Raw genomic sequence first — 20,433 nt, 5'->3', positions numbered from 1 at the left:
TAGGGCAACCATCCTGGCTTTCTTAAACACCTCTGACCTTACCATTAATCATTAATTAATTATAATGAATGATGCACTAGTCGAGAGCATGGGGGTTAAGGCGAGAACCAGTGGTTACTAGATGAGGTGAACAAGGGCACCTGCAGAATCTTCTCTTGCGGGAGGTCTTTACTCCTCAGTAGGAGGATACAGCCCAACTGTCAGAAAGGGAATTTCTGTGCTCCCACTTGGTGTGCTGCTTTCCCGAGGGCCACTCACCCTTTCAAGCTACAGAGGCTCATGGGGCTTGAAGTGCAGGGAACATAATGCTGGCATCTGAGGGCAGTGAGGAGGAGGCAGGAGGTGGATGAGCTCGACCTGTCCCTGGGGATCATGCTCTATGGTTGCTGAGCCTGACCTCCAGCATCACAGCTGTGCACGATCCTCAGCGCCACCACGGAAGCACTGCAGAAGGCACTGCCTCCTGAGCCTGCAAATTCTGGGAGGATGTTCTACCATGGAAGCTGAGCTTACACCATGAACTTGTCATAGTAACCATTTTGGATGGAAAAAATAGTTGATGCCTTCCCCAGCTTTCTTCAAAAGAGGATCCCGAACAGGATTTAAACTCTGGAGGGCGACCCGTCATTCATTTCTGTGCTGGGTTGTGATCTGGTGATGCCCTTGGTTCTGTTTGGGTAGATATGGCTCTTTGCTTCTGCATCAAATGGCCCCAAATTCCCAGGCTTTGGGAACTCATCAGTCTGATTTTATGTTTGTTCTTTTGTTTCTCCCTAATGTTTTCACTATGAAACTGTATTACTGTAAAACAGGCAGGTGCCTCATGCCACCTTCTTATGTATTCCCTCTGAGCTGCTTGCAATATTCTTGGGCTGGCAAATGAAATCATTAGCCTTATAAGAATTGTGTATGAAGTAAGAGTCAGTAGGCTTGGAGTGAGGAAGGCCTGAGGAGCTCTACTCGAAGTTAAGGAATTGAACTCTGTGACATTTTTGTCTGTCCAGAGGCCTTCTGTGTTTTCTTGTAGCTCCTTGATTTGGTCCAGCATAGACAAATTGACTTCCAGAGGATGACAACATGCATGATCTGTACATAAGATCTTTGCCAAGGTCAATTAAGTCAGAAGGAAATAATAACTGTACTGAGATAATCTTACTTCAAAGACCGCCAAACATAACATACACAGTTACACACCTACACACATACACACCTACACAAATACACACACACCTACACACACACAGCCCCCTACACAAATACACACACACATACCACGCACAGCAATGAAAGACAAAGGCACAAAAAAGACTCACCTGTGTTTCACTTTTATATCTCTGTGTCCTAAAAAATTTTCTGGGAATAAATAATTAGAATCATAACATTTTCAAGTTGGAAAGAACTTTCAAAGTCCTTTAGCTTTGCTCCCCATTTTAGTTCAGGAATCTCTCCTATTACCTCCTGGACAGACGGGCACTTTTTCCCCTTCTTGCATAGTTCCAGTAATGAGGAACTCAGTGCTTTTTAAAGTCTGATTTCATCAATGGAAATCTCCAACAGCAAGTAACAACACCACACCCCTGCCACATCTGATCTGCATTTCGTGTGCATGTGTTAGGCTTCTAGTAGGGTGTTAATGTGGGTGTCCTTTGGGGGTTATGGCATATGTGTACACCTATGCGAAAGGAGGAATGGAACTTCCCTGTGGATATTCCTGCTGTCAATCATCTTGGAATCATCTTGGATACTGAGATAGAAACTGCAAAGGCTGGTTTAGCTGGAGAAGGGACTTCTGTTTCTCTGAGCCTTACTTCTTGGGTCTGAACTTAAGACATCTTGGAGTGCTTGAGATCTACCTGGATGGGGTAGGGCTGATGGACATTGTCCCAGGGAAGAGGACAGGTAGGCATACGGTAGAGAACACAAAGGGAAGATGAGTGAGCCACATTCTGAAAGTGCCATGACCTGGATTCACATTACTCTGTGTGTTTATTTCCCCCCTTGTCATCCCTCAGCCTTTGGAAATGTCTGGCTTCAATGTTGCACCCTGGCCCAGTTGTGTAATGGCATTAAAGGAAGAGTTGAGGGTCAGGGTTCATTTCCCTAGAACATTAGAGGGGGGGATGGAGCCCTCTGAAGCCACTGTGGGTTTCAGTGATTACTGAGGGACTCTTGAAAGAAATGTGAATATTGGGGAACAAGAGTCCACCCACTCTTCTCCACATGGTGATTCACCCATCACTGCCATCCTTTTATTAAGCAAGCTGCCAAATTTCCTACACAAGTAATCCCTTAAATTGGCCTGAAATCTGTTTCCCAGTAACTTTCACCCACAGGACTCAGTCTTTTCTCTCAGAAGCGCAGAGAACAATCGTCATAACCACTGACATTCATCAAGTGCTTACTATGTGCTGGGCATTTACTGAGAACTGTGTTGTGTCTCATTTGTATTATCACCCCATTTTACAGATGAAGAAATTGAGGCTGAGGGAGGCAAAATAATTTGGCCAAGGCCTGACCTCAACTAAATGTCAGGATTTGAACTCAAGCAGTCTGATGTCAGAGACCACGGTCTTGAACTCTCAGAAGTTTTGCTTGTCTTGTCCCTGTGGCAGCTCCACAGAGATCTACAGCCCGTGGGCTGGCCTCCCTGGACCTATTTCTTCAAGGCTGAATCCCCACCCCAAGCGCCTTGCTGTTTCTCCTTGTGCCATTTCTCAGGAGGAACTTGGTCAGTTCCTCCTGACCAAGGTCTGGGACAGACAATGCAAAGAATACAAAACCCAAGTCCATCTGACTTCCTGTGACCTGTCCCACTTTGACACCCTGGACAGCCTCAGGCTGAAGCCTCCGGAAGCACCATTTTAGCTGCATTCCCCTCAGGAGGCTGTATTTTTCCTGTCCGTCCTCAACATTTCTTCTGCCAGAACAACAGGCTCAGTTTTCCCTTCTGATAAATCTGGTCATCCTAAATATGGGGCTTTGAGCAAACAGGAGTGGCCAGCCCCACGCAGCCCTCATTTCAAAATGCAGATTCACTTGGGCTGCTATTTTGGAGGTCTGGTTTCTTTCCCCACACACAGTGGTTTTAAAGAAAAGGGAAGGGAACACGGCAGAATATTGGCAGGGGAAAGATGCTGGGAGAGAAGACCCACCTGGGCAGTCTTTGTGTTTCAAAGTTCCCAAAACACTGGCTCTTGGAGAAGCTCTGTGAAAAAGAGGGTCCTCAGTCACATAAAATTGGGAAATACAGTTTTAGCAACCCCTACTTTTGGAGATGAGCATATTAAAGATTGAAGTTCCGGGAGTAAAAAAGCCTAACTAGTTTTGTTTAATTCAGTTTTCCCACTAAAAAATACAGCCTCGTTAAAATCTGGAAAATAATGATGCAGAGTGGAAGTTGCAAACAGGCGCCCAATGGCCTAAAATATTCCTCAGATAGGTTTGATTTGGCCTGTACAGGGCTTCAATTTACTTTAAATTAGTTACTAGCTCTTAACAATTGGAATATTTCTCATAATAATCTGGATTTGGGTGTTCTCGGAAAATCAGGAGATCTGGAAACACTGGTCCACATTCTTGCATGACAACAGTCAGCTGGACACAAGGCTGAGGTCTTTTGCTCCATGCAGCCCCTGCCTTCCTCGGCCAACACAGTGGCCTCTCTGCTTTACTCATTTGTGATACTTGCCTGGCCCAGGAGTTCCCCAACCTTGCTTTCCCTGCTGTGGAGATTTCCTTGGGTGGGTGTTGGCCTGGGCGACCTCTGAGGCCCATTCATCTATTCATCCCTGCAATACGTACTGATCGAGCTTCTGAAGCCTGTGGAGAACGAGATGCATACAACAGCTTCTGTCCTCGGGATTCTAGGGCTGCCAGTCTAAGATTCAAGCTGTCAATTGAAGAATGAGGAGGGGGAGGGGTTGGGGAGAGAGGTAAGCTCCCGGCAAGGCCAGAACCTATTGCTGGTGCTTGCCAAAGTCGGTGCTTGCCAAAGTCGTCCCTACTCTCCATTGCTGTCTCTCCTGCCACTCAGCCAGCCGCTGTTAGCCCCAACAGGGAAGAAGCCACCAACTTGCTCGTGATTTAGACGAGTTCCCAGCCATCTCAGGGCCTCAGTTTCACCAGCTGTAGAATGACCGGCTTGGCATAGAAAATTATGCGCCTCCCTTCCAGGACTGGCACTCAGAGAAGCTAAGACTCCATGATCGAGGAACGTCCGACCGGGCCATTCCAGAGCTGTTCCATCGAATTCCGAGCAGCCCCCTCCCTCCTTTCCCCAGTCTGGGCCAGGGCGGAGGCTGGAGCCAGAGGGCCCAGCCGACCCGGGCTTCCCGCCCGGGGGCGGAGCCGCCGCTGGACGCCCCGCCCCTCTACCTGGGGCTCGGCTCCGGCAGATGTTACAACTTTTTCGCATTCTCTCCCGCGTTGTCCCCCACAGACCCGCCCAGCCCGTGCTTCCTCCCCTTTCCCCGCTGGGGTCCTGCCCACCACCCTATGGAGCCGACAGTTCTCGGGACTCAGGGCGGGGCGAGAGGCTGGGCCAGGGGCTGGAGGGTCGGGAGGAGGAGAAAGAGAAAGCAGAGGCGAGAGAAATTAGGAGACGGGAGAAATCGAGGGGTAGAAGGAAGAGGGGAGTCAGAGGATGGTGGAGAGCGCTTTCTGGAAGCCGCCACACCAAGTCTCAGGCTGGCCTGGCTGAACTGGGGGAGAGGGAGTACGGGCGGCGCAGAGCTGGCGCTCAGGCAGCGGGAGGCAGCTCGGCGCGGGCCTGACCTCCCCAGAGCGCCCCGCTGCGGCCGCGCAGGTCCGGCCTCATAGTCCAGCCCGTCCCGGACTGGCCGCTGGGCCTCCCCTGGGGACGCTGAGCGCTCTCGCGGTGTCCGGGTGGGCTGGCCGGAGGGCGTGCGGGCCGTGCGCCCTGGGCGCGCGAGGCGGTGAGGCCCTGGGAGCCCTGCGCGCGGGGACGCACGGGCCGGCATGGCGATGCACGCCCTCACCGGCTTCTCTCTGGTCAGCCTGCTCAGCTTCGGCTACCTGTCCTGGGACTGGGCCAAGCCGAGCCTAGTGGCTGACGCGCCCGCGGAGGCCGGCGAGCAGCCCTCGGCCGCTCCACGCCAGCCTCCCCACATCATCTTCATCCTCACCGACGACCAGGGCTACCACGACGTGGGCTACCATGGCTCAGATATCGAAACCCCTACGTTGGACCGGCTGGCAGCCGAGGGTGTCAAGTTGGAGAATTATTATATCCAGCCCATCTGCACGCCTTCGCGGAGCCAACTTCTCACGGGCAGGTAGGCATGGCCCAAGCCACTGATGCTGGTGGTCCAAGCCCCAAATAAACCCAGCTGTAGGTTTCACTTGTACCGACATTACCCCCACTGGGAAGCTCGGGCTCACGGCCAGTTCTGTCCTCAGTTGGCTGTGATCATTAGTAAGTCCTTTGCCCTTTATGGGCCTCAGTTTCCCTACTGTACGCTGAATGGGTTGGATCATCTTTGGGGTCTTCTCCCCCTGATGTTCTAGGACATTCAAACTCCACACCATGTGAAGGAGACATCTGGTCATCTCTTTGTTAGAGGGACATGGCAGCCTCTGACGTTTAGCTTTGAGTGCTGCTTCTATTTACACACCCTGAGACTCTGAGCAAATCACTTAACTCCTCCAAGCCTCAGTTTTCCTGTCCATAAAATGGGGTGAACAGTTTTAAATCTTGAAAAGGAGTGGTGAGGATGAAACCAGTTGCATATAGCCTGCTTGGCTATCAATAAATGGCAGCCTCTATGTCACTGGAGGGATTAGGGTCCCCAAATTGTTTGATGACAACATTGGGAGGAAACCAAGGAGTTGATAGGTGGAGGAGAAAGACACACACAGGATGCAGTGACCTATGTAGACTTAGGCTAGTCACTTTATTTCTCAAAGCCTCTGTTTTTTCATCTGCAAAATCCTCCCAAGTTGGCTGGGGGCCCCAAGGAGACATGCTGCTTTCTCCATAAGGAGTTGTCCACAGGCAAGGTGGTAGGATTACAGGATTAAAAGAGCAGGGAAACAGGAGGCGGGGGTGGGGGGGTGCGGGTGTGTGTAGAAGGCAAAACGCTGGCCACTTAGGAGAAAATCCTTTGGCATGGCTGAAGCTAATCCTTGGATGGGGCGTGCTTTCTCCCAAGTTCTACCCAAAAGCCACTAGTGTGATCTCAGAAACCAGAGCCGTAGTCTCCCTGTTTCCTGGATGGGAGAAGCTGAGGCACAGAATCAGGGAGGGCCAAACTCGATGCCTGTGCCAAACTTCGGGGTCTGTAGGAGAGAGGACTGAGAGGCCAGGTGCTTTAGAGGGGCCCTGGAGCTGGGAGTCAAAAGGGATGCCTTTTCTTTCTTCCGTCTGCTGCTCAGCATTGAGCTCTAGGAACTGGGAAAGAGAACAGGAAAGAGGAAGAGACGCCAGTGTAAGTGTTGAGGGATGGGGGCCGATGGTAAAGACCAAGTGTTGACCAACCTCCAGAAGAGGGAGGAGGAATCTGCATTCCTGAGAGTTGTGCACATGTTTGCATTTCTCTCCGAGAGATGACTTTTGGTTTAAGCAGGGGAATGAACAGCATGCAGGGCAGCGTTCCAGCCCCCCCAGCACTGCCCTCCCCCAATATGCAAAGTTAGCTGAGCGTGGCTGGGCAGCGTCTGCCCTCCGCCCCCTGCAGCTGGCTCCATCTGACTGATGCTGATTACTCTCATTAGTATTTGTTAGTGCATCCAGTCGTGTTTGGTAAAGCCGGAGAGAGACAGTTTCCTGCGTTACTCACTTGCAGACAGGCTGTGGTGACTTAGCTGGCCCACCCACTTTAGGAACCAGTGTTCCATGGTGCCCAGCCCCTATGAAGAGAGGCTCGCTGTGACTCAGGGGCCTAGGGTACTTCCTGTATCAAATCTGATCGTTCATTAGCTTGACTGAGGTCTGCAGAGGCCACGTCACTGAGAGATTTTGAGCATGAGTCGCAGAGACCTGGGCTCAAGGCTCAGCTCCACTGCTTGCCAGCTGTCTGAACTTGGGCCTGTTGCTGCACTTTTGGGAGTCTCAGTTTCATCACCTGTAGAATGGAGCTAATAGCAGTCTTCACTGTAGGTTTCTTATGCAAAGTAAGTGAAATAGTGTGTGCGGCATATAGTGTTAAAAATGGCAGTAGTGGGACTTCCCTGGTGGCGCAGTGGTTAAGAATCCGCCTGCCAATGCAGGGGACACGGGTTCGAGCCCTGGTCCGGGAAGATTCCACAACTAAGCCCATGCGCCACAACTACTGCGTCTGCACTCTAGAGCCCGCGAGCCACAATTACTGAGCCCGTGTGTCACAACTACTGAGGCCCTCCTGCCTAGAGCCTGTGTTCCGCAACAAGAGAAGCCACCACAATGAGAAGCCCGCACACCGCAACGAAGAGCAGCCCCCGCTCGCCACAACTAGAGAAAGCCCGAGCACAGCAACGAAGACCCAATACAGCCATAAATAAATAAATAAATAAATGGCAGTAGTAGCTAATGATAGCTAACAACCAAAACAGCTTTTTTTTTTTTTGCGGTCACTTTTGGAGAGGGACACAACTCAACTCACCCCAGCAGTGAAGCAGCGGGGCCAACAGGCTCCAACTCTTTTTTTTTTTTTAATTTATTTTATTATTTTATTTTTTGGCTGCGTTGGGTCTTTGTTGCTGTGCGCGGGCTTTCTCTGGTTGCGGTGAGCGAGGGCTACTCTTCGTTGCGGTGCGCGGGCTTTTCATTGCGGTGGCTTCTCTTGTTGCGGAGCACAGGCTCTAGGCGCGGGGGCTTCAGTAGTTGTGGCGCAGGGGCTTCAGTAGTTGTGGCTCGCGGGCTCTAGAGCACAGGCTCAGTAGTTGTGACGCACGGGCTTCGTTGCCCCGCGGCATGTGGGATCTTCCCGGACCAGAGCTCGAACCCATGTCCCCTGCACGGGCAGGCGGATTCTTAACCACTGCGCCACCAGGGAAGCCCAGGAAAACAGCTTTAAGATACGGAAACCAAAACAGAGAAACCCACCCCAGTGCCTGGCTTAAAGTTGTCAGGAATTTAGGTCTGGGCTTGACTTTGATGCCCGGGAGTGAGAAAAACGTGTGGGGTTCTAATACACGTGTGAAGTTCCAGGCTTCTTATTTAGTTTGGGACTTGTAAGACTTGAGTAAAGGCAAGACACCCTAAGCAGATCACATGGGTGCCTTGACCACAGAAGGAATGGGATATGAATGAATAAACGAGGAATGCAGAGTTCTGTTAACCATTTGCTCCTGCCTCAGGGTGTTAGCCTGTGTGAGTGACCTGGATCTAGGGGCCACATAAACTTGTGGGCAGGCACATGAGAACTTGTCTCATAAAATGTGGGAACTGGAAGGTTTTTAGAGGTGTCCCATTCCAACCAACTCACTCCTACACGTGACAAACTGAGGCCGCCGTGAGGGAAGAGAAGTGGCAGCCTAGTTTGCCAGAAGAGGGTCTGTGCTTGGACTCTGATTGGATTTATGTTCAGGTCCTGGCTCTGCTCCTGACCACTGAGTGACCTTGGGCAAGGTCTTTCCCCTCCTCTGGACCTTAGTTTCTTTTTAAGTTGAGGTGAATAAACTAGAAAATGACTTGGGTCCCTTCTGGCTCTAAAATCCTTTGAGGGCCATTCTTCATTCATTCATTTTGTAATTGAGTGTCCTTGAAACATCACCTGAATGCTAGGAATACAAGGAAGAGTAAGGGACAGTCTCATTAAATATCATCGGGCCCAAGAGCATGTACAGATGACTGAGTAGAATCCTATGGCCAAGTTGGACCAATGAAGATTTGTACTAAATGCTGTGGGAACCCAGAAGCAAAAGTGACTCATTCTTTGAGTGAGAAACTGAGAAACTTTACAGTGAGGGTAGCATTTGGGCTGGGCGTTTAAGAGTGAATAGGAGTTTTCTTGGGAGTGGAAGACTTGCTCCAGGCCCCATGGCAAGTTAGTGGCTTAGAGTGTAGGGACTCTGAAACCTGGAGTCAGACTGCTGGGGATACAGATCCCAACTCCAATTACTAATTGTGTGAATCACTGGACAAATGACTTAATTTACTGAGCCTCAGTTTTCTTATATGGGAGATGGGAATAATAATAACGATAGGCACCCCCTAGGTTACGGTGAGGATTTAGTGAGATAATTCCTATAAAGGGCTTAGCACAATGCTGAGCATACAGCAAGTGCTTGGTGTCAGCTTTTATTATTGTCGTTGTCGTGATTAGCCTGGGTTCAACTCTTAACTCCCCAACTTCCTAGCTGTGTGATACTGCATGGGTGGCTTAACCATTCTGAGCTTTCTCCTCCTCATCTGTAAGATGACAATGATACCTGCTTCAGTTGATTTCGAGGATTCAATGAGATAATGCATTTGAAGTGCTTGGCACATTTGATAACACCTACTGGTTACTGTTACTTTGCTTACTGGTAGCGCTTGGATCAGAGCCTACCTCAGGGTGAGCGTTGGGGGTTGGGTGGCCAGAGCAGTGGTTCCTGGCTCACTGGTGCCTTCTGTGTCCTCCCCTCTTCCCACCAGATACCAGATCCACACAGGACTGCAGCATTCCATCATCCGTCCTCGGCAGCCCAACTGCCTGCCCCTGGACCAGGTAACACTGCCCCAGAAGCTGCAGGAGCTGGGTTACTCTACCCACATGGTGGGCAAGTGGCACCTGGGCTTCTACCGGAAGGAGTGCCTGCCCACCCGCCGGGGCTTTGACACCTTCCTGGGCTCGCTCACAGGCAACGTGGACTACTACACCTATGACAACTGCGACGGCCCGGGGGTGTGCGGCTTTGACCTGCACGAGGGCGAGAGTGTGGCCTGGGGGCTCAGCGGCCAGTATTCCACTCTGCTCTATGCCCAGCGCGTCAGCCACATCCTAGCCAGCCACAGCCCCCGGCGGCCCCTCTTCCTCTATGTGGCCTTCCAGGCGGTCCACACACCCCTGCAGTCCCCTCGCCAGTACCTGTACCGCTACCGCACCATGGGCAACGTGGCCCGGCGGAAGTATGCGGCCATGGTGACCTGCATGGATGAGGCCGTGCGCAATATCACCTGGGCCCTCAAGCGCTATGGTTTCTATGACAACAGTGTCATCATCTTCTCCAGTGACAATGGTGGCCAGACCTTCTCGGGGGGCAGCAACTGGCCACTGCGAGGACGCAAGGGCACTTACTGGGAAGGGGGCGTGCGGGGCCTGGGCTTCGTCCACAGCCCCCTGCTCAAGCGAAAGCGATGGACAAGCCGGGCACTGGTGCACATCACTGACTGGTACCCAACCCTGGTGGGTCTGGCGGGTGGCACCACCTCGGCGGCCGATGGGCTGGACGGCTATGACGTGTGGCCAGCCATCAGCGAGGGCCGGGCCTCGCCACGCACGGAGATCCTGCACAACATTGACCCGCTCTACAACCACGCGCGGCATGGCTCCCTGGAGGGTGGCTTCGGCATCTGGAACACTGCTGTGCAGGCCGCCATCCGCGTGGGCGAGTGGAAGCTGCTGACGGGAGACCCAGGCTATGGCGACTGGATCCCACCCCAGACACTGGCTGCCTTCCCCGGCAGCTGGTGGAACCTGGAGCGGATGGCCAGCGCCCGCCAGGCTGTGTGGCTCTTCAACATCAGTGCTGACCCCTACGAACGGGAGGACCTCGCTGGCCAGCGGCCAGATGTGGTCCGAGCCCTGCTGGCCCGCTTGGTGGACTATAATCGCACAGCCATCCCCGTGCGCTACCCGGCTGAGAATCCCCGAGCCCATCCTGACTTTAATGGGGGTGCTTGGGGGCCCTGGGCCAGTGATGAGGAAGAAGATGAAGAAGAGGAGGAAGGCAGGGCTCGAAGCCTTTCCCGAGGGCACCGTAAGAAAAAATGCAAGATTTGCAAGCTGCGATCCTTTTTCCGTAAACTCAACACCAGACTAATGTCCCACCGGATCTGATGATCCTTCCCCACGCAAGCCTGGCCCTGGTCCTCACCAGCGAGGGGCCCCAGGTCAAGTCCTCATCTGCAGGGAAATGGAGGGTGTAGGGCTCCTCAGTTGAAGGCTGGGGAGCTTGGTTTAGGAGTCGGGAGAGAATAAACTAGACTGGGATCCCTGGGTCCCAGTCCCACCTCTCCATTGACTTGCTCTGTGACCTCGAGTGACCTGCATGAGCTCTCTGGGCCTCAGTTTCCTCATCTGGAGAATGAGCTCTAATAGCTTTGTCGCTCTGTGGTGTGGACCTGGTGCCTGGGGCTGTGGTGGAGTTCCCATCAACTTCGTCACCTCCTGGCTCACTTAAGGCCTTGCTCTTGAACCCTGGACCTCTGTGGTACTTCTTGGGTGAGGGACCACCTGGAGGCAGCTCCAGGCCTGGACCCCAGCCGAGGCGTGGTGATGTGGCTGCTCTCTGAAGGGATCCCCTGAGTGCTGAGGGTGGAGGTGCAGGGACCCGGGGGTGACCTTCCTGGATCTTCATGTGGCCTGGGCTAGTCCTGGGAACAGACTAGTGGCGGGAGCAGTGGTGGTGAGCTCCTCTTCCTGGGAGGGGAGGGGAGGACTGGGCATGGCTGTTAGCTCCTGCAGGATCAAGCTGTGAAAAGAGCCGGGCACCAACAATCAGGACATCTGGGTTCTACTCTGACCTTTGGCCCAGTCCTTTTCCCCTGGGCCTCGATTTCCCCACCTGCAATGGGAGTGCTAGCCCTGGCTCTGCCTACCTCACAGGCCTGTAGAGGACTGGCCGAGGTAAGGGTTGTGGAGGAACCCGTGAACTTGATTAAAACGCAGTAACACAGAAGCGAGGGCTGCAGTGCTCATGTGGGTGTGTGCACGTGCGTCCTGGGCCAGGCGTGAGCTCACTGTTGGTCCAGGGAATGGGAGAGGAGGTGGGCGCCCTGGCCAGGAGGCAGAACGTGTGGGACCTGGTCACAGAGCCACTGTGGGGCCTCGGCAAATCTCAGGCCCGCTCCGGGCCTCACTGTCCCTGTGTACAGTGGACAAACTGAGAGCCCTCCCCCTAGGTGTTCTGGGCGCCCCTAGGTGTGTGAGTGTTGGGGGACACGAGCTGGGCGGTGGGGAGAAGAAGCATGGGGGTCTCGGGGCTCACTGGCTGTGTAGCGGGCCTCTATCCGCACACTGCGTTCTGCATATCTCCCTTCAGCTTCCAGTCGGTGCAGTGTGTGTAGGCGAAAGCCCTGCTGTGAATTTTGAAAATAGTTATTTTTGTCTCTGGCAAAGGAGGCCTGTTAGGACTCGTCAGCATGTGGATGAGCGGGACGGGTGGGGTGGGTGCGGTGCAGTGAGGGGCCTTCAAGAATTGGTTACAGAGCTGCATCCCTACTGCAGAGGTTGCTGAGCCCAGGAGGGAGGGGCAGGCCTGGGGCTGCGTGGTGGAGGTGACCGTCCATGTCCTGAGGCCCTTCCTCCCAGCCCTGCTCTCTTTACCTCTTATGGCCTCCCCCAACTGGAACCCTTCTCTGTCTCCAGGATGTTGATGCCTGGGTCATGATGGAGCAGGGGCAGGACCAGCTGGGGCCTCTGGGTTCCGGCTACCCCCAGTTCTTCTGCCTGCTCTGGAGGGAAGCTCTGAAGTCCCAGGTCTGGCATACCCCAGGGATGGGTTATCCATGGTCTGCCCACGACCCAAGATATTCCGGCTCTGCCGGGTCCTTGTCCCAGCTGCGTGGGCTGGCCCATTCCAGAGTGGCATGGATTCAGGGCTCCCCTGCCGCTCCAGGCTTACACCAGTTGAGTGGAGGCCTCTCCCGTGTCTGCTGAGTTGGCCTGACCCAAGGTGGCCCAGCCTCCAGCTCCAGCCCTGCTTCTCTTCCTGGGTCTCTGCCTTTTGGGGCCACAAGTGCAGGATCATAAAAGGCCAATTTCTGCTCTTCCCTAGGCACCAAGGCCTACCCCCTGTGGCCAATCTGGCCCCAAACATGGAGAGTCCAGCTGGGGCTGGGGGCTGGGGGCTAGGGGCTGGTGCCTGCTCCCCGTGCCCTGAGAAGGAGGCTTGATCTTATCTTAAACCCAGCTTAGAGCTCATCTGCCTCAGAGTCCTGCCTAACCCAGAGCCCAGCTAACAGCCCAGGAGCCCCACTCAAGCTTCAGCCTGTAACCCCATCCACAGCCCAGCAGTCCCCAAGCCTGCCTAACTGGGGCACCGGCAGCTGGCCGGGGCCTGGGATTTGTTGCTCAGGATGAGGAGCAACTCAGGGCTCAGGGCATTGTGATGAGAGGCTCAGCCTGCTTGCTGTGGATTCTGCTCTGCCCAGCAATCAGCATGGCCTCCGACCCCCTTCTTCCCGCCCCCTCTGGCTCCTGCCTTCCCCCCAGCCAGGGCACCTGGGTCTGAACTCTGTGTCAGGCCCTTGAATGGCATCTCCAGGCAGATGCTTGCACCACCTATGGTGAGGAGGGACGGAAGGAAGGGCAGGCCAGAGGCAGCTCTGGCCCCTTAGGGGGGTGGAGCCTGGAGATGCCAGACAGGCCCCCTCTTTCCCCCTTGGCTGGACCAGATGACAGCAGATCTGCCACAGATGGGTTAGAGCCGGGGCGGCCCCGTCGGAGTTGGGCCCTGTCTGTGGAGCCCTGGGCAGGGATAACCAGTCCCCCTAGGAGCCAGGAGAGAGCCCTAACCTGGCTGGAGGAGCAGGGCTCTGGGCCCCACCCTGGGCCTTGGCACTATTTCCTCTTCCTGATTGGTGCCTTTGGGTACCTTGGGACCTAGGCAGGTAGCCCTGAGTGCAGGAAAGAGCGGGGCAGGGAGGGGAAGGGAAGGAGCACTGCTGGGGGAGTCAGGCATTCTGGCTTGTCGTCCTGACTGCCCTGGACTTGTACGACTGCAGGAGGGCAGCTTCCTCTCTCTGGGCCTCAGTCCCCTGTATGTAAGCGGCCTGGGCCGCCTCAGGGCCCTTCTGGAACTAGTGGAGTCCAAGGAACACAAGGCAGGGTGCTGAAGTCAAACAAACCTTATATTGGTTAAGTCCCGCCACATCTCTGCAAAACGGGTGATGATTGTACCTCTCTCACGGACATTTGTTGTGAGGTATAAATAGTGCAATATGTAAAGTGCTTAGCACAGGGCTTGGCTCTAAAGTGGAAAGAACTGTTTTTCACGTCCTTGGAGTCAGTGAAGGAACATCTTGTCTTTACATTTCTCAGGAAGGAATGGAGGCCCTGCTGGGAAAAAGACCTGCCATCAACACTGACAGCCAATGGCAGGACTTGAACTTGGGTCCTTGAGCTGCAGGTTGTGCTGTGCAGACATGGACCCAGTAGCTGTGGTTCTCTGTCCCTTGGCTCCCTGTGTCCCTCTCCCCTGCAAGGAGTGCCACATATGTGGGACACCTCAGGGGACTGAGCTGCTCCCTGACCCCTGGCTCCTCTCCCTTCTGAGTGCAAAGCTGGCATGACTTACTGCAAGTAATGAACCAAGTCGCTCTCCACCTAGACCCTCTGCAGAATCATTTCTCTCTTGGCCCACTTTCCACCGATTCTGCCCCCATGCTCACTGCCCTTAATGGGACAGGCCTCTTGGGGACCGTGCAGATGGCACGTTTTCTGTGGTGCCTACCCAGGCCCTGCGGGACCCTGAGGCACTCGGGCGTGTGTGTGTGAGCACACGTGGAGGCTGTGCAGGGTGGGATTTGAGTCGGGTGTCACCCCCTGCTGTGGCCCAGGAACTTGGCCCTGGTCCCCGTTTGTCCCTCTCCAGCTCCTTGGGGTACAGCCTGTGTTCCGGTTCCCTGTCCTAGCGTGTCAGAGCCAAGCTCAGTGCCCTCCAGGGCTCCCACCCCTGGCCACCAGCCTGTGGCAGGCAGGCCTGCTCTTGAGTACCGCACGCAAGTTGCAGCTGGGGGCACACGTGCTGGCTCTCCTGCTGCCACTTCCCTGGGAAGTGGGGAGTCTGGCAGGAACAGTCCCCCTGCTGCAATCAGCGGCTCGTGCTCTCAGCGCCACCGAGGCAGGGCTGGCTCCTTGCTGCCCGCTGCCACCGGGCACAGCTGCCAGCTTCTCGGGCTCAGGGGAGACAGTGAATTAGCAGTCGTGCCTCCTTGGCAGGGCAACAGTACAGTCAGGTTGGGGGTGCCTGTCTGAGGCAGTGCCCACACCCCTGTGCTAGGCTCTCGAAGGTTCGGAGGGGTGTGTGTGTGTGTGTGTGTGTGTGTGTGTGTGTGTGTGTGTATAAGAGAGTTGCCAAGGAGACCTTTTCCTCTTCTCCCTTCTCTTCCTCCCTCTCCGTCCTCTCCAGGCATCTCGGCACCATCAGGATCCTACAGCCTGGGTCCTGTCCATCCCTCCAGGACCGTGTGCACAGGATCCAGGCCAGCACCGGGAGGGAGAGAAGGATGACTGAGACTGAGAGAAAGAGAGGAAGGGAGATAGAAACAAGAAAGAGGATGAAAAGGAATAGGAAGGATAGGGACACCTGAGAAGGAAGAGCTCAAGGGAAGGAAAGGAGGGGTGAGGAGAGGGGAGAGGATCAGGCCAGCTCCAAGCCAAGCAGGACTATCACCTCCTTTATTCAGAACGTTAGATTCCCATTAATACAGCCTCAGGGCACAGTTGCCTTTTGTCTTATTTGTTAATTTCTAAAGCACCATTAGGTTGACACCTGACAAGCTGGAGGCCTTGTGACCCCTGCCTTCTAGCCCCAGTCCTTTGTTCTATGGGAATTCTGCAAACCAGGCCAGGGCAAGGTGATGTTCAAACCATGAGCTTAACTCCAGTGGGGACTCAGAGAATGGTACCCAAAGTGCTGGGACTTGAAGATAGCGACGTGTACTTGCATGATTCAGAGAGAGCAGTGTGAAGACGGAGGGACTTTTGAGTCCCTTAATAAGAATAATTTCCCGTCTATTGAGCATTTACAGTGTGTCAGACACTGTGCTCATCACATTTAATCCTGAGAACAGCCCTGGAGCTAGGGAATGTTTTACTCTATTTTGCAGATTAAGAAATCGAGACACAGGGAAGCTAGGATACCCATCCCAAATCACACAGCCTATAGGTCATGGAGTCACTCTAACCACTGCAGAACGCTGCCTCTCCTCTCCTCTGGGCAATGATGCAAGTGCCCTCAGTGGTGACTGAGGACTGTTCCAGTGCTTTCATGTGTGGTAGCCATCCCCTCCTGGGGACAGGCTAGAGGGTCTGGGACACGGAGGTGGCGGTGCAGCCCTTCCTCCAGTTGCACGCATTTGCCTCTAGCCTCTAGCGGTATTCTGTGCCCTGCCCGCTGCCCACCGGCCGTGCAACCCCCGAGCAAAGGCCTTTCTTCTCTGCCTCTGAATTGCAACGTTGGCGGCAGAAGCAGGAAGCATATTGTGCGCAGAAACAAAACTGAGTGGTTTTTCCTTTTTCTGAAGGTGGTAATGGTGCAATTAGTGGCTAAGCCATTACTCCCTCCTCCCTGGCTCTCCTCCCCTCCTTCCCCTCTGCCTCCCTCCTGTTTCTCTCCTGGGAAGAAGTGGCTGCATCAGAGTCAACTCCATCATTCTCTCCCACTCCCAGTTCTCAGGAAGAGGGGCAGAATTTTGAGGGGGGTTACCCAGATTTCTCCAGGGGCTCCTGGACCTAGGGTAGTGAGTCAGGGATCTGCTGGGGTTGGGGATGACCAACAAGCAGACAATGTGTCCAGCAAGTGAGGTGACCAGTAAGGCAATTTGGAGGTTCAGAATGGGTGGGTTAGAAACCCAGAGGGTTTGGATCCTGGATCCTTTTATCCTGTGCTCATTGTGGGCAAGTGCTGGCATGAGACCTCAGCCTGGTGGGCCGTGAAGTGAGCTTGAATGGAGGAGGTGGGTGTGAGGGTCTGAGATTCTGAGTTCAACCTAGAGCGATGGGGGTGGTCATGGTCTCACTTTAGACCTTCCTTTTCCTCTTCTAGAAACTAAAAAGAGGCCTCATAGTTACATACTCCCCAAAGGCCTCTGTAGCCCTCAGCCTGCTCTATCTTCACAGCCTTCCTCTGCAGTGGCAACTTTGTTCTGTTTTGTAGAAAAGGAGCTAGAGGCTCAGAGAGGGGCTGTGACTTTCTCAGCGTCACACAGTTAATACATGTTAGGACTGGAATTGAATTCAGATCTTTAAATGCCAGTCCTTTTCCTTCTTAACCCACCGGGCCTTGGGGTGAGATCTTGGGGCCATAGATATGGTTATTGCCCTGAAGAGTTGAAGTTGGCCAGGAAAGTGCCCACAAAATTTGGAAATGAGGATTTTAGGGCAGGTCCACGGCCGCTCCCCTCCAAGCCAGGCCATGCTCCCCTCCCCACTGCCGCCTCCACCTCTTTCACCTTGACTTGAAGCACAAGCAGAAACTGGGACATGAGCCCCAGGAGACCAGATCTCCATGGCCCCTCTGGCGGCCTGGGGTAAGGGAGTGGTTATGGAAGAGACCTCAGGAGGGGACCAATTGTCATAGCTGAGAGAGGTTGGGGTGAGCAGGCAGCCAGGAATGTTCCCTCCAGAATCCTGATAGCTCCTCTGCACTTCCCCCTAGCTAGAGTCCCAGTGTGATGGACAAGGTAGCAAAGAACAGCGAGAGAGAGCAAAATAAGAAAGACAGAGGAAGAGGCAAAAAAAAAAAAATAAATTAGAGGGGAGCAGAGAGATAGTTACAGAGACTACGGTGATCCACTGAGAGAGAGAGAGATCCCAATGAATTAGCCATCGTTTCCCTGTAAACCTTAGAACCTGGCTGTTGCCAGGGCAACGGGGCAATACCTGTCTCTCCAGAGGAGATGAAGTTGCCAGGGTAACTGCATCCTGTCTTTCCGGGGGACCATCCCAGAATGTGGCACCCACCGGCCGTTACCATGGCAACTGCCTTTTTGCCCCACTTAATCCCATCTTGTCTGTTACAAGGGCCCCACAGTTGGAAATGGGGGAGGTGGGAAGACTGAAGATTACTTGTGGACTAAGTTTGTTCTCCTTCCCCTCTTCCAACCCCTCCGTTGGTCCATCACCTCGGGGGTGCTGTGTCCACCCACCCCCGGGTCCACACAGGCCTGCAGTACTGTGTGCAGTAGGGCCAGGGCGTCCAGTAGCAGGTTTTGAAGTGGAAGGCAGGCAGGTGTTGGGGAGGCAGTTACCGGGGCAACGGGAACAGGGCGTTTCGGAGGTGGTTGCCATGGGGACCTGAATGCTGACGAAGACTCGCGAGGCTGTGAGCAGACACAGTGCTCTGCTCAGAAGCCCCGGGCTCGTCAGTCAAGCCGGTTCTCAGTTTGCACTTGGCAGCACGGGCAGGCGAGTGGCCCCTAGTTCTGGAAGCAGAGCAGCAGCACCCCAGTCCTGGTCCTCCAGCCCCAAGCCTCGCCTGCCCACCCAGCGCCAGGATGGCCACCATCACCTGCACCCGCTTCACGGAAGAGTACCAGCTCTTCGAGGAACTGGGCAAGTGAGTTGCACCTCAGAGAGTCCTGGAGGGCTCAGGGGGTCAGTGTCACGGGTGGGGGTGTGCACCTGCAGTGCTTCAAGTGCACACGCAGGGAGGAAGGCTGCATGTGTTTGGGGGCACTTGTATGTGCAGAGTGCCTAGAGCCAGGTGCGGGCATGTTTGCCAAGATGAGCCAAGGCCAGCCCGGCGAGTGTGTGCGTAGAGGTGAAGGGTTGACAGTGCATGGCAGTGTCTGTGCGTGTACACACACACACACATACACACACAAATGCACATGACCTGGGCACACACAGATTCTTAGAAACCGGATTAAAAAGGAAGGGATCTTCCCAGTCAGCTGAGTCTAAGACTGGAATCCCCTGTTGAGTTTCTCTTGAGGTGGCCATCTCCCTCAACTTGGTTACTTCTGGTGACAGAGAGCTCACCACCTCCCGGGTAGTTCCTCCTGCCTTTAGGCACCTATAGCAGCTGTGCAGAGTGGCCAACTTCTCCCTGTAAGAACATCCCCTCCCCCCTCCCCTTGCCAGATCCTGCCAGGGGTGAGGGCAACAGTACAGCAGGGGTTAATAATGGAGCCACTGGTGAGGCTTCCTGGGTGTTGGGAGGAGGGGAGGGGCAATCAGGCGAGCAGTGGGGGGACACTGCTGTTTCAGGGGCTAGTGATGTGAGGGTGCACCAGCTCTGGTCCCTTGGCAAAGTTTGCCAGCCCCAGAGCTCATTTCCTGCCTCTGATGACTGGTGTAGAGAGAAGGGTGGGAGGATGTGGGGGGTGGAGAGCCCTTTGGGGTAGCCCCATAGATTGTGGAGTGTCAGGGAAGCATTCCCGGATGCCGCCAGCTAAGTCTGTGGAGGATCCGGGCATGGATCCATGGTAGGGGTACAGTTTAGAGGCAGAGTTTGCCCCGTGGGCAGAGCAGCTCCAATGCCCTGGGTGGTCCCTGCTGTAGCAGCAGGAGTGCAGGGGAGAGGGGCCCTGTGAGCAGGTATGTGCTGCTGTGAGGTCTGGATGTGCTCACACAGGGGTGTGCTTTGATGTGTGTTGCTGCGTGAGAACTGACTCTGGGGTACACTTGCATGCACTGAAAAGGTGTGCAAATGTTCACGTGTGTGTGCACCGGAAGGGAGGTGCTGGTGTGTGCTTCATGTGTAAGGCCTGAAAATGCAAGTGTGCCCTGCAGGGGTGGGTGGATGCAGGTGGCACAAGGAGGTCCGTTGGCTGGTTTGCATGGGAACGAAGGTGTGTACATGCGTCACTGTGTATACACATGTATGGCCGGTCAGAGCTGTATGCACATCAGCTGTGCGTAAATATATGTCTGTGTAAGGATGCGCATGTGGGACTTGGGCTCACTGGTGTTCCTGTGAGGTCTGGACATGCACATCTGAGAGGAACAGGGGGGCATGCCCACGGGAAGGTTTATGTGTGTGCGTGTGAGGCCTGGGCCCATGGGCTCGGGTGGGAGTGTGGGTGTTGAAGGCATGTGTGAGCTCAGGCTGGTGTCTGCATATATGTGGGAGGTGGGCCTGTGGCTGTGTACAAGTAGGCTGCCCGCACACACACACACACACACACACTCACACACTTGCACACCAGGCTATCCTGATACCTACAGGCACACACCAGCTCCCTCATACAGACACACACCCATGTGCAGATGTGTGCTCACTCCTGTCTGCAGACTTCCTGTCTTTCTGAGTGTGTTTTTGTGCTGGGGATGTTGGGGGCTGGACAGCAGGAACGAAACGTTTGGGGCTGCTCTGGAGGACCGAGGCTGTCTGCTGCACTTGTGCAGGGACCCCTTCTCAGCTGGGTTCTGGCATCCACGGAACCAAGGATTCCCTGATCAGCTGGGAGCTGCCTTTCAGGGTGCAAGCAAGGCTCGGTTTCGGGAGGACTGCGTCACAGAGTGCAGTGAAATGGAGTTGAGACATGACTCAGGCGCTCAAAGTGAAAATAAAAGTGATGTTTTGCCCCAAGAGGAGATGGATATCATGAAGACTGGGTGCTGT

The 20,433-nt window shown here is 54.4% G+C and overlaps 2 protein-coding genes across 4 annotated transcripts in view; both read left to right on the top strand.

Moving 5' to 3' along the window:
* Nucleotides 1-4,471: 4,471 nt before the first annotated feature.
* On the top strand, nt 4,472-11,832 carry ARSI (arylsulfatase family member I). Its single transcript, XM_036849372.1, has 2 exons — nt 4,472-5,294; nt 9,575-11,832. The coding sequence occupies exons 1-2, from the start codon at nt 4,978-4,980 to the stop codon at nt 10,977-10,979; spliced, it is 1,722 nt and encodes a 573-aa protein (XP_036705267.1). The 5' UTR covers nt 4,472-4,977; the 3' UTR covers nt 10,980-11,832.
* A 6,332-nt stretch (nt 11,833-18,164) lies between these two features.
* Nucleotides 18,165-20,433, top strand: part of CAMK2A (calcium/calmodulin dependent protein kinase II alpha) — a 65,926-nt gene continuing 63,657 nt past the window's right edge. For 2 of the 3 annotated variants that reach the window (XM_036847236.1, XM_036847235.1), the window contains exon 1: nt 18,167-18,423. In XM_036847236.1, coding sequence (XP_036703131.1) covers nt 18,362-18,423 — 62 coding nt within the window. In that variant the 5' untranslated portion in view covers nt 18,167-18,361. Of the gene's footprint in view, nt 18,424-20,433 lie in introns of all 3 variants that reach the window. The other variant, XM_036847237.1, reaches the window with a different exon arrangement.

The sequence above is a fragment of the Balaenoptera musculus genome, chromosome 3 (genome assembly GCF_009873245.2).
Source record: "Balaenoptera musculus isolate JJ_BM4_2016_0621 chromosome 3, mBalMus1.pri.v3, whole genome shotgun sequence".
Lineage (NCBI taxonomy): Eukaryota > Metazoa > Chordata > Mammalia > Artiodactyla > Balaenopteridae > Balaenoptera > Balaenoptera musculus.
Note: the sequence above shows the minus strand (reverse complement) of the source record. Positions and strands in the feature narration are given on the sequence as shown.